General features: G+C 56.8%; 2 protein-coding genes across 2 annotated transcripts; both read left to right on the top strand.

The window, feature by feature from the left end:
• Positions 1-2,903: 2,903 nt before the first annotated feature.
• LOC131482163 (very-long-chain 3-oxoacyl-CoA reductase-like) lies at positions 2,904-8,120 on the top strand. Its single transcript, XM_058673938.1, has 6 exons — positions 2,904-3,078; positions 3,449-3,495; positions 5,783-5,858; positions 5,966-6,240; positions 6,406-6,471; positions 8,070-8,120. Exons 1-6 carry the CDS (start codon positions 2,919-2,921, stop codon positions 8,118-8,120), a joined length of 675 nt encoding a protein of 224 aa, XP_058529921.1. The 5' UTR covers positions 2,904-2,918.
• On the top strand, positions 7,940-9,710 carry LOC105942487 (very-long-chain 3-oxoacyl-CoA reductase-B-like). Its single transcript, XM_058674611.1, has 6 exons — positions 7,940-8,246; positions 8,345-8,379; positions 8,503-8,584; positions 8,880-8,945; positions 9,165-9,314; positions 9,448-9,710. Exons 1-6 carry the CDS (start codon positions 8,205-8,207, stop codon positions 9,550-9,552), a joined length of 480 nt encoding a protein of 159 aa, XP_058530594.1. The 5' UTR covers positions 7,940-8,204; the 3' UTR covers positions 9,553-9,710.
• Positions 9,711-9,959: the final 249 nt, after the last annotated feature.

Raw genomic sequence — 9,959 nt, 5'->3', positions numbered from 1 at the left:
CGGTCCCAGCGCTGAGTAGGGCGTTACGTCATGAGGGATGGTGTGTGTGGGATGCTGGTCTCTTCTCATACAGAGCCCCATCCTGTTGACTAAACCAAGTGCTGATCACCTCTTGAGGAAGTTCATACTAAATTTCCACAACATAGATTGAACTCTGAAACGAGTTTTGGACAAACTGTATCGAGCTCACTGCCCTATCACTTGCCACACCTGTCCTATTATATTCCTACCCAGTCTACCTCTTCCTCTCTCTGACTTGTCAATACATTGGTTTTTTTTTTAAGACTTTATTTATTTTTATTAGAAAGTCAGATATACAGAGAGGAGAGACCAGCGAGAAAGATATTCTATCTGCTGATTCACTCCCCAAGAGGCCGCCTCGGCTGCAGCTGTGCTGATGCAAAGACAGGAGCCAGGAGCTTTTCCGGGCCTCTCCATGTGGGTGCAGGGTCCCAGGGTTTGACCCATCCTCAACTGCTTCCCCAGGCCACAATCAGGGAGCTGGACGGCAAGCGGGGCAGCCGGGTTAATGAGGTGGCACCCCATATGCAATCCCTATGCATGCAAGGCGAGGACATTAGCCGCTAGGTTACCAAGCCGGACCCTTTTCAATGCATTGTTAAAGAAGATTAATTTATCTGAAAGTCAGGGTGACAAAGACAAAAGGAGAAATGGAGGGATCCCCCTGGTTCACAGTGGCCTGTGCAGAGCCAAGCTGAAGCCTTATGAGTGCAGGGGCCCAAACACTTGGGTGAGCTTCCATTTTCCCACGCGATTAACAGGAAGCTGGCTTGGAAGTGGAGCAGATGTGACACAAACAGAGATTCAAAGGCAACAGAGGTGACACAGGTTGCGGCTTCACCTGCCACACCACGCGGGCTGCTTCACTACACTCTAAAGTGAACGGCACCGGGTGGCATTGTCCTGTGACATCACCAGTTCGAGTACTGGCTGCACCACTGCAGAGGCAGGCCCCCTACCCCCGCTAATGCCCCTGAAACAGCAGCAAGAGACACGCAAGGGTTTGGATTCCTGTCAACCAGCCATGTGGGAGATGCAGATGAAGTTCTCAGAGTTTTAACTCTTGGCTCGAGGTTGGACAGCCATTCAGAGCATGACAGGCACATGGAAAATCTGTGTGAAAAACTTGCCTTTAATAAGCAGAAATCAATCTTTAAAATAAGGTTTATGACATCAGTAAAACGTTCCCGAATAAGTCCACCTGGGACCAAGAACTAGAGTTGCAGATTTGCTGTGGCTCTTCCTGTGTTCTTAAATTTGCCTGAAAATTAGAAAGTGTCTCCTACCCCCGCAAACTCCCTTAAGGAAAACCATTTACTCCTTTAATTAAATCCCTTGGTTCAGTTTCTGACACGAGGATGTGTGGTTCATTCTGGGCTGATCCTGCTGCTGGTGTGAGGAGTGGCTGCAGCCTCCACACCAGGCTCTTCCAATACTTCATGGGAAACACGGCCTATGAAAGCCTGTGCAAGGACCCCACAGGTCTATGCACCAAATAAACACCTCCTCAGCCCAATTCCCCATGAGCTTTCAAATGATTGCTTTGAAAAGCAGAGGGATAGAAGGAGGGGAACAGAGAGAGAAAGATGTTCCAGCTGCTGGCTCTCTCCCTGATGGCAGCCACAGGCCCAGGCACGGGCAGGGTCTCCATCTGGCTCTCCCACGTGAGGGGCAGGGGCCCCAGGTACTTGAGCCATCATCGGTGGCCATCCCAGGTGCACAGGTAGGGAGCTGGACCAGAGCACAGCAGGCGGTGCTCACACTGGTACTGCAGTCCAGGACGGCTAAGCCAGCCGTGCCCCAATGCCAGCCCTGAGCTCAAGCTCTCTGAATGCCTTGTGCACTTTGGAGTTAAAGTGTCGTTACCCTTTTTAATGCATGAAGACTGTGATTGTGATATAACTTACACTTGAATTTAATAACACAATCTAACCAGATGCTATTCATTAGGTACATGTATTCACTGGCTTCCCCCATGACTGACCAGTGGTCAACACTCAACTCGGGTTGGAGGGCAGAGTGCCGTGGGCTTCCTCGTCTGTGCCCATGCTGGAGAGGCCTCTGGATGTCCCCTTATCTCCCAACCAGGCCTGTTCCCAGCCACAGATCCTGTGCATAGCAGTGATTGCCCTGACCTAGCTCCACACAGCCCTTCCCCCATCTTACATGTTGCCATCTGATGCTGAAACCCGGCCTGGCCCTGCCTGCCCTCAGTGCCCACTCTGGCTGGCAGGTGCTGCAGCCTAGCCCTGCAGAGTCAGCTTCCTTCTCCAACTCTTACAAACTAAGAGGTGTGATAGCCTAGCCCGGCATGACCCGCACTCCAACCTGGCTCCTGTACTTGCCAGGGAGCTCAAGTTGGCCTGGCCATGCCCTGTCTGCACCAATCCAGAAACAACCCACACACTAGCTAGCTGGTGGAGCTGCCATGCCTAGCTTGCCCGACACCCAAGCCTAACCAGAGAGAGCTACGGCTGGCACTCTTCTCACACAGCCCGGGTCGCGCCTGCGACAGGATCAGAAGGTTCACCGTTTAGCAAAAAGCATGTGATGGGTGACCAGAGGCTTTTGGGCTGGGACAGTGAGAATGGTTGCATAAGAGCGGTCCTGCACCAATGCAGCTGGATGACATGATTTGGAATGGCTGAACTGTTCTGGTTGTCACAGCAATGATTTGATACAAAGGTCATCCCTAATCCCAAGAAAAAACAAATTGTGTTTGCACTTGAACACATAATTTGCATTATTGTAGGGGGTGTAGCTGGGACAGGTGGGCGTGGTCAGCTGGTGCCAATAGAGCCCAGGGTGGGGCTGGAAGCTGGAGGCAAGACCAGTCCCAGAAAAACCCCTGCTGCCCGCGTGTCCCCCGCTCCAGTTCAGGTCTGGTGCTGGCCGCCATGGAGTCCAGGTGGGATGTGCTGAGCGCGCTGGGGGCCGTCACCTGCGTGTGGCTGCTGCTGCAAGCCATGTGGGCGGTGGCCCGTGGAGTGTACGTCTACCTGCTGCCCCAGGTTCGCCGTGGTGCCCCGTGGCTTCGGGCACAGGGAGCCTGGGCAGGTGAGAGTGAGGGTACTGCCCAAGCCCGGGGGTGTGAGGACACAGGAGTGAGGACAGGAGGCAGGTGAGGGGCCCTGAATGGGACATGGTGGGGAGACTCCTGGGAGAAGAGGTGAAGGCTGGGAGATGGCCCCTGTGCAGGGGAGGGAGCAGGGGTGAGGGAGCAGTCAGGTGGAGGCTGCTGAGGGCAGGAGGAGGGAAGGCAGCTCTCAGGAAAGCTGGAGGGGCAGGAGGGAGGGTGGAGGGGCAGGAGGGAGGGTTTAGGGGCAGGAGGGAGGGTGGAGAGGCAGGAGGGTTTACAGGCCAGGCTGGGGGTGGGGTGGGAGGAATGCTGGACTTTGCCCGCCTGCTTATCTTCTCTCCCCTCCAGTGGTCACTGGAGCCACCGGAGGCATTGGCAAGGCCTATGCACACGAGGTGAGCCAGCTGGGCGTCCTGGGTGTGTGTGGGATGGCAGGCTCCTGCAGGCTGTGTCCGAGGTTGTCCCGCTGGATGCGAGCCTGGCATGATCTGCTCTTCGCAAGGGCCAGGCCTCTGCTGTCTTCCCATGGTGCTCCCCTGGTCTCCCACTCAACCCTCTCACCTATGCTGTGCCCACTCCTCTGCCCGGGCCGCTGACATGCCAGGTGAGGTGCCCATGAGCCATGTGTGAGTGCACAAGCCAAGCATCTGGCTCTTGACTCCTGCTTCGAGGAACTGCCTGCAGGCAGTGTCAGCCTCAAGGTGCTGGGTCACTGCCAGCCATGTGGTTCGGCCAAGCCCCAAACCAGCTTCTATGGGCATTTGAAAAATAAATCAACAGATGGACGATCTCGGACCCTTGCATTTCATACAAAATAAGTACATGTTTCTAAAAACATTTATTTATTTATTTGGAAGTCAAATTATAGAAAGAGATCTTGCATCCACTGGTTCACTTCCACAACGCCTAAGTGGCTGAGGCTGAGCCAGGACAAAGCCACGAGCCAGGAGCTTCATCTCAGTCTCCCGCATCGGGTGCAGAGGCCCCAGCACTTGGGCCATCTTCCGCTGCTTTCCAGGGACAACAGGCAGGAGCTGGGTCAGATGTGGAGCAGCTGGGAATCGAACCAGTGCCCCCAGGGACACCAGCATGACAGGTGGCAGCTGAAGGTGACTGCACAAGTTCCAACTAACCATTTTGAAGCTCCTGGAGCACTGCGACTAGCTGCAGTCACCATGTGGTACAGACGACAGAGCGCTTGAATTGATTGGTCCCCCGCAATTCTCTAACCTTTGACCCACATCTCTCCTGAGTACTACTGCCCATCCTGCAGCCCCAGCACCCACCATTCTACTCCCAGAGTTCAAACTCTGAATTGATTATGCATTTATTTTGAATTGCCTGCCCTCAGTTACTTCGAAGATGGACAGAGAGTGAGACACCTTCCACCTGCTGATCCACTCTCTAAATGCCAGCAAGTCAGACCACAGCCAGGAGTCCCGACGTGCCCCAGGAGCACTATGGGGGTGGCAGGCCCCAGGACTCGTGCCACCATGTGCTTAGGCTCAGGTGTATTACCTGTGAGACTCACAGGCTGAGAGAGAGAGGGTCCTCCAAGGCTGGATGGAAAATGAAATGGAAAGGTTGGTTAATTTCAGTGTCCAGAGTGTTAGCAATCTATGCCAACCCAGAGACTTCAGAGAGCTTGCGGAGAAGGTGCATCAGGAAAAGACTGGCTAATTCCAGGATCGTGGGCAGTGCCAAGTGTCCCGGGGGCAGCCCACATGGCAGGTGCCAAGCTGAGTGTTTGTGAAATGGATGAGAGAGAGAGTGTCTGAAACCATAAGACTTGCCACACTGCCAGCATCTCCTCTGAGCCAAGCTGACAGACACTTGATTCCAGGACACGTCACCCTCAGGGGAAGGGAAGCTGCTCCACCACCTGCTGCCTGCCTGGATGTGCAGGAACAGGGAGCTGGACACGGGAGCCGAGCTGGGCCTTGAACCCAGGCTCTCTATTTGGAACGAGGGCGCGTGGGGCATGCCTTACCTAGCCAGCTCACAACCACTGTCACCGCACGTCCCAAGCAGCAGAGCGAGGACTGGTGGTGCTGTGAGAGGGACCAGTGGCCACTGAGTGGAGGGTGATGCAGGGGTGAGCACTGTGTCCTGTCCCTCGTCCCCAGGCTACCCCGAAGGAGCAAGGGCTTGGGGCTGGCAGTGAGTGCAGCTAGTTCACCTGCCACCTGTGACACCACATTCCAAGTGGAAACGCCCCTTGTCTTCTAGACCCACCTCCCCCTTCCCCATCCAGCTCCCTGCTAATGCCCCTGGGGAGGCAGGGTGGATGGCCTGGGGCACCAGTGGGGAGAGCAGGAGGGACTCCTGGCTCTGGTCCTGCCTGGCCCAGCCCAGGCTCCTGGCCATGGAGGAGGGAAGCACAAGATACAAGATACAAGCTAGCTCTCCTCTTGCCTCTCTCTGCCTCTCTCTGCCTCTCATTGCTTTCCCTCCCTGAGAAAGCCTTGTCTGGGATGGCAGGGCGGGTCCCCTCTGAGCTCACAGTGTCAGGAGCCCTGCTGTCCTGGGGCTGCGGCTCAGGGCCATGGGCTGCCCTCCTGCAGCTGTCCCTCTGGCTGCTGCCTCACCCTGCACTCCCCTCTGCTGCGGGAGCCTGGATCGTGGTGGCCCCGCAGGCAGGAGGAGTAAGTGGGTGACCCTGCTCCCTGTACCCCTGCACAGCTGGCCAGGAGAGGTCTCAACGTGGTGCTCATCAGTCGGAGCCTGAGCAAGTTGGAGCAGGAAGCCAAGGACATCGGTGAGAGCCAGGGGCTCCTCAAAGCCAGGGCAGGGCTGGAGGCCAGCGGGCCAGTGTGCAGGCTGTGGCCAGCTGAGGGCCTGGCCTGCTCGCTTTCCCCTTGCCAGAGCGGCTGCATGGCCGGCAGACTCGAGTCATCCAGGCTGACTTCACCCGGGGCCCAGAGATCTACACGGACATCGCGGCGGGACTGCAGGACCTGGACATAGGAGTCCTGGGTGCGCAGCCAGGCCAGCTCGCCCTCCCCTGCCCGCTCCCCTGCCCGCGGCCTCCCGAGCTGTCCACTGACCCCTCTGTGCTCTCCCGCCTAGTGAACAACGTAGGCATGCTTTACCGGGACAGCAAGTTGAAGAGGACCCTGGAGTGCGAGAACCCTGGACAAGTAAGTGAAGCTTTACTGGGCGGCCTGCTCTGCTCGCCGACTCTGTGCTGCCCTCTGTCGGAACGCGCGCGCCTCGCGGCTGCTGGCAGGTACCTGCTGTCCTGCTGCCCACTGCCCATGGCAGCCCTTCACGACCTTCCCTGCCCTGCGTTGCCGGCTTTACAGGACGACCCCACGGGGCAGGGCGACGGGCCTGGCGAATCAGACGCCCACGTCCTCCCAACGATGGGAGTGCGTGGGTTCTGGCCCAGCTCTGCCTGCTGACCCCCACACACTACCTGCTAATGGCAGCCTGAGAGGGAGCAGTTTGGCTCAAGGGGTCCTGCCCCCTGCGTGGGATTCCTGCTCTCAGCGCCCCATGCTGACCACTGCTGGGACTGCAGGCACAGAGCAGTCATAGCATCTCTCTCTGTCTTTCTCGATTGCTTTTCTGCTTGTACACTATTACTTTTTAACACAATTCTGCCCTGGGAAATCAGTCCTTCCTTCTAGAGCATGTGGCTGTTCCGTGCTCCTTGGGATGTGTTTGGCCCGGGGTCACCTGCCTGCTTCTCTGTGTGGACACTCAGCACTCTGCCCAGCACTGTCTTTTCGTGGCTCCTGTGCAAACAGAATTCACTTGTGTATGGGAGAGTCAGGGCTGGGCCTTCTGAGCTAGTGGCTGTGCTCGTCTCTTTGTAAGAAGTTATCTTTTGTTAGGAAGGCAGTGTGACAGAGAAGGAGGGACAGTGGGACAGAGGTGTCTGAGGTGCCAGGCTCTGCCCACAGGGTGGCTGGCCACACCATGGCCAGCTAGGCTGCAGTCCTGAGCCAGGAGCACCCTCAGGTCCCCCACATGGCAGCGGGGCCTCAAGCACCTGAGCTGGCATTTGCCACTTCCCAGGGTGTCCCTAGGCAGCTCCATGGGGGTGCATTTCCTGTGTTTACATTGGAAGCTGTTGTAGTACATTGCCCTGCAGCGGGGAGCCCTGAGGCCTGTAAGTGTCCAGTGGGACCCCAGAGTCCTGCCAGCATTGATCCCAACAGCTGGTTGCACCTCATGGATGGCTGCCCAGGAGGAGGGCCCTCCTGGAGCTCCTGCCCCAGTACTGCGAGAAACACCTTGGCTGGTAAAGGTTGATTGATTGACGTTTGAAAGGCAGGTTCCAGAAAGAGGAGAGACATGGAAGGCGCTGCTGGGGAATCTGGTGCTTGTAAAGGGGAGGATTTGCAGTGTGGCCACTGGGCCCGGCACATGTAAATTCTTGTTGAAACATGTCTATTTTGAGTGCGCTGGCCAACAGCCTAGTGGCTCAATCCTTGCCTGGGATCAGCCGGGCTTCCACAGGTGCGCCGGTTCGTGTCCCGGCAGCTCCACTTGGCATCCAGCTCCCTGCTTGTGGCCTGGGTAACAGGGAAGGACCCTGCACCTGCGTGGGAGACCCAGAAGAAGCTCTTGGCTGAGCAATGTGCTGATCCTCCCCTTGCCAGCACGGCTTCCCATTAGGGCACCTGTTTGCATCCCGGCTGTTCCACTTGCATCCTGCTGTGGCCATTTGGGGAGTGAGCCAGTGGATGCAGGGTCTCTTTTCCTGTCGCCCTTTCGATCTGAAGCTGTGCCGTACAGGGAGAAATAAACACACAGCATAAAAATGCCAGTGCCTGAGAAAGGTGCATTGCGGAGAAATTGTGTTTGCCTTTTTGTAATTATGTGTACCCAAGGAAGCTCCTCTTTCAGTTCCATTGTTTCCTAAGTGTTTGTGAGGCTCGCTCATGGGCAAGGAGCCAGGAAGGGGAAGGTTCCAGCAGGGGAGCTGAGGGTGAGCAGGCGTGTGCGCCTTCTGTCCCAGTGGGTGCTCTTTGACGGGACATGGGTGCAGGCTGTTGCAGTAGCTGCTTGAGGCCAGTCTGAGCACAGGCGGGAGCCCGGGGGCCTGCGCGGGGAGGGGTGACCTGCTCTCCTCTCCTCTCTTCTACTTCAGAGCATGACAGACCTGGTGAACTGCAACATCATGTCAGTGGTCCAGGTAAGGGGGCCGGGCCCGGGCACCAAGCGGGGCAGAGGGCTGGGGAGGAGGGCTGGGGCCTTTGGGCCGGGACAAGCCTCTGCTGCCCTTGTCCACAGATGACCCGCGTCGTCCTGCCCAGCATGGTCACCAGGTAGGAATGAGCACCTTTCCTGGGCTATGTCCCAGCCCCAACGCACAGGTTGACCCCCTGTGTGCTGTGCCACCCTGTGTGCCACCCTGCCCCTGTCCCCACTGGCTGCTACTCCCCATGCAGGCGCAGAGGCGTCATCATCAACGTCTCCTCGATGACCAGCTTATGGAGTGTCCCATTCTTGAACATGTATGCTGCGTCCAAGGTGCGCATGTGAGGCCCAGCCTGGGTTTTCTTAATGTAATGAAAGAGAAGAGGTGACTGGGGTGCTGGGAAGGCCTGGACTGGGAGCGGGTCCTGCTGGGGCTGAGAGCAGGTGCAAGGAGGAGTGGAGGTGTGGGACACAGGGGCCTCAGGCAAGCAGGTGAGGTGCTGGCCTTGGTAGTCACAGTGTGTCCTAGGAGCAGGCAGGGCTAGGGCCAGGGTGGGCTGGCAGGCCATCCCTGTCCTGCCCTGGGGGTGGCTCTGGCTCCTGGCACCGTCCCTGTCCTCCTCCTCAGGCCTTCGTGCGAAGCTTCTCCAACGCCTTGGCCACAGAGTACCGCCCCTATGGCATCACCGTGCAGGTGCGGACTTGGAGGGGTGGGGGGGGCTCTCAGAAGGAAGGGGTGTGAGGGGGTGAAGGAGAAAGGGGTTCCCAGGGGATTCCCACAGGCTCTGTGTCATGTGGGAAGCTTGGTGTTGGGAAGGGTTGTTGCATTGGAGTGTCTGTGGTGTCTGGGCAGGAAGGTGTATGGCACAGGGAATGAACACAGCCCCTGGCTTCCCCTGTTCCATTGCCATAGACCGTGAGTCCCGCTATTGTCTCCACAAACATGGCCAATAACCTCCCACCTGGGCCTCTGATCATGCGGTCTGAAGACTTTGCCCGGGAGGCGCTGGACACCCTGGGCCTGTCGTCTGACGTCTCTGGCTGCCTGAGCCATGCCTTGCAGGTGCCGCAGTGTGGCGGGTGGCGGGTGGTGGCTGGCAGGGTCCTCTGACCCCGTGGAAGGGGAGTGGTCCAGAGGATGGGAGAGGCCGAGGAGGCACAGCACAAAGAGCTGACCCAGCTCCTGTCCTCCCCAGGTTTGCCTGATGCCTTTCCTCATGCCCCAGTGGCTTCTACACACTCAGTGGGGAAGCCGGCTTGTCAAGCAGAACTTAAACAAATTAAAGGAAGATAACAAGTGAGCAGGTGCCATGAGACATTGCCGCTCTGGAAAGCTGGGCTGGTGTGGGCTGTGCTCCCAGAGGCCTCTCCCGCATGGACACAGATGAGGAAGCCCACGGCACTCAGCCTTCTAACACCAAGGTCTGTGCTGACTTCTGGGACGCTGCTCAGGCAAAATCAGTAATAAATGTACCTCACCAGACAGGACCTAGTTCCTTTGCGTTGCCTACTGTCAAATGTGAATTTTCTGCTCTGTGTATTTTTATCACAATCGCAGTCTATATGTATTAAAAATAGGAATTATACCGCCTTTCCTGAATTCACAAGGCATTGAAACTATTCCATTTTTTCATTTTTTTAAAAAAATATATTGATTTATTTTATTAGAAATTCTCATATATAAAGAGGAGAGTCAGAGAAAAAGATC

This window comes from Ochotona princeps, chromosome 16 (genome assembly GCF_030435755.1).
Source record: "Ochotona princeps isolate mOchPri1 chromosome 16, mOchPri1.hap1, whole genome shotgun sequence".
In the NCBI taxonomy this organism is placed as follows: domain Eukaryota; kingdom Metazoa; phylum Chordata; class Mammalia; order Lagomorpha; family Ochotonidae; genus Ochotona; species Ochotona princeps.
The sequence above is the reverse complement of the archived record's forward strand: the minus strand, read 5'-3'. Positions and strand labels throughout refer to the sequence as shown.

What these genes read in the sequence shown, in the direction of transcription:
- LOC131482163 (XM_058673938.1), top strand. Translation starts at nt 2,919, where the DNA reads ATGGAGTCCAGGTGGGATGTGCTGAGCGCGCTGGGGGCCGTCACCTGC. An exon ending in GCAAGGCCTATGCACACGAG is followed by an intron (nt 3,496 to 5,782) that starts GTGAGCCAGCTG and finishes ACCCCTGCACAG; the next exon opens with CTGGCCAGGAGAGGTCTCAA. An exon ending in GCAGGAAGCCAAGGACATCG is followed by an intron (nt 5,859 to 5,965) that starts GTGAGAGCCAGG and finishes TCCCCTTGCCAG; the next exon opens with AGCGGCTGCATGGCCGGCAG.
- LOC105942487 (XM_058674611.1), top strand. Translation starts at nt 8,205, where the DNA reads ATGACAGACCTGGTGAACTGCAACATCATGTCAGTGGTCCAG. An exon ending in ACATGTATGCTGCGTCCAAG is followed by an intron (nt 8,585 to 8,879) that starts GTGCGCATGTGA and finishes CCTCCTCCTCAG; the next exon opens with GCCTTCGTGCGAAGCTTCTC. An exon ending in GCCTGAGCCATGCCTTGCAG is followed by an intron (nt 9,315 to 9,447) that starts GTGCCGCAGTGT and finishes TGTCCTCCCCAG; the next exon opens with GTTTGCCTGATGCCTTTCCT.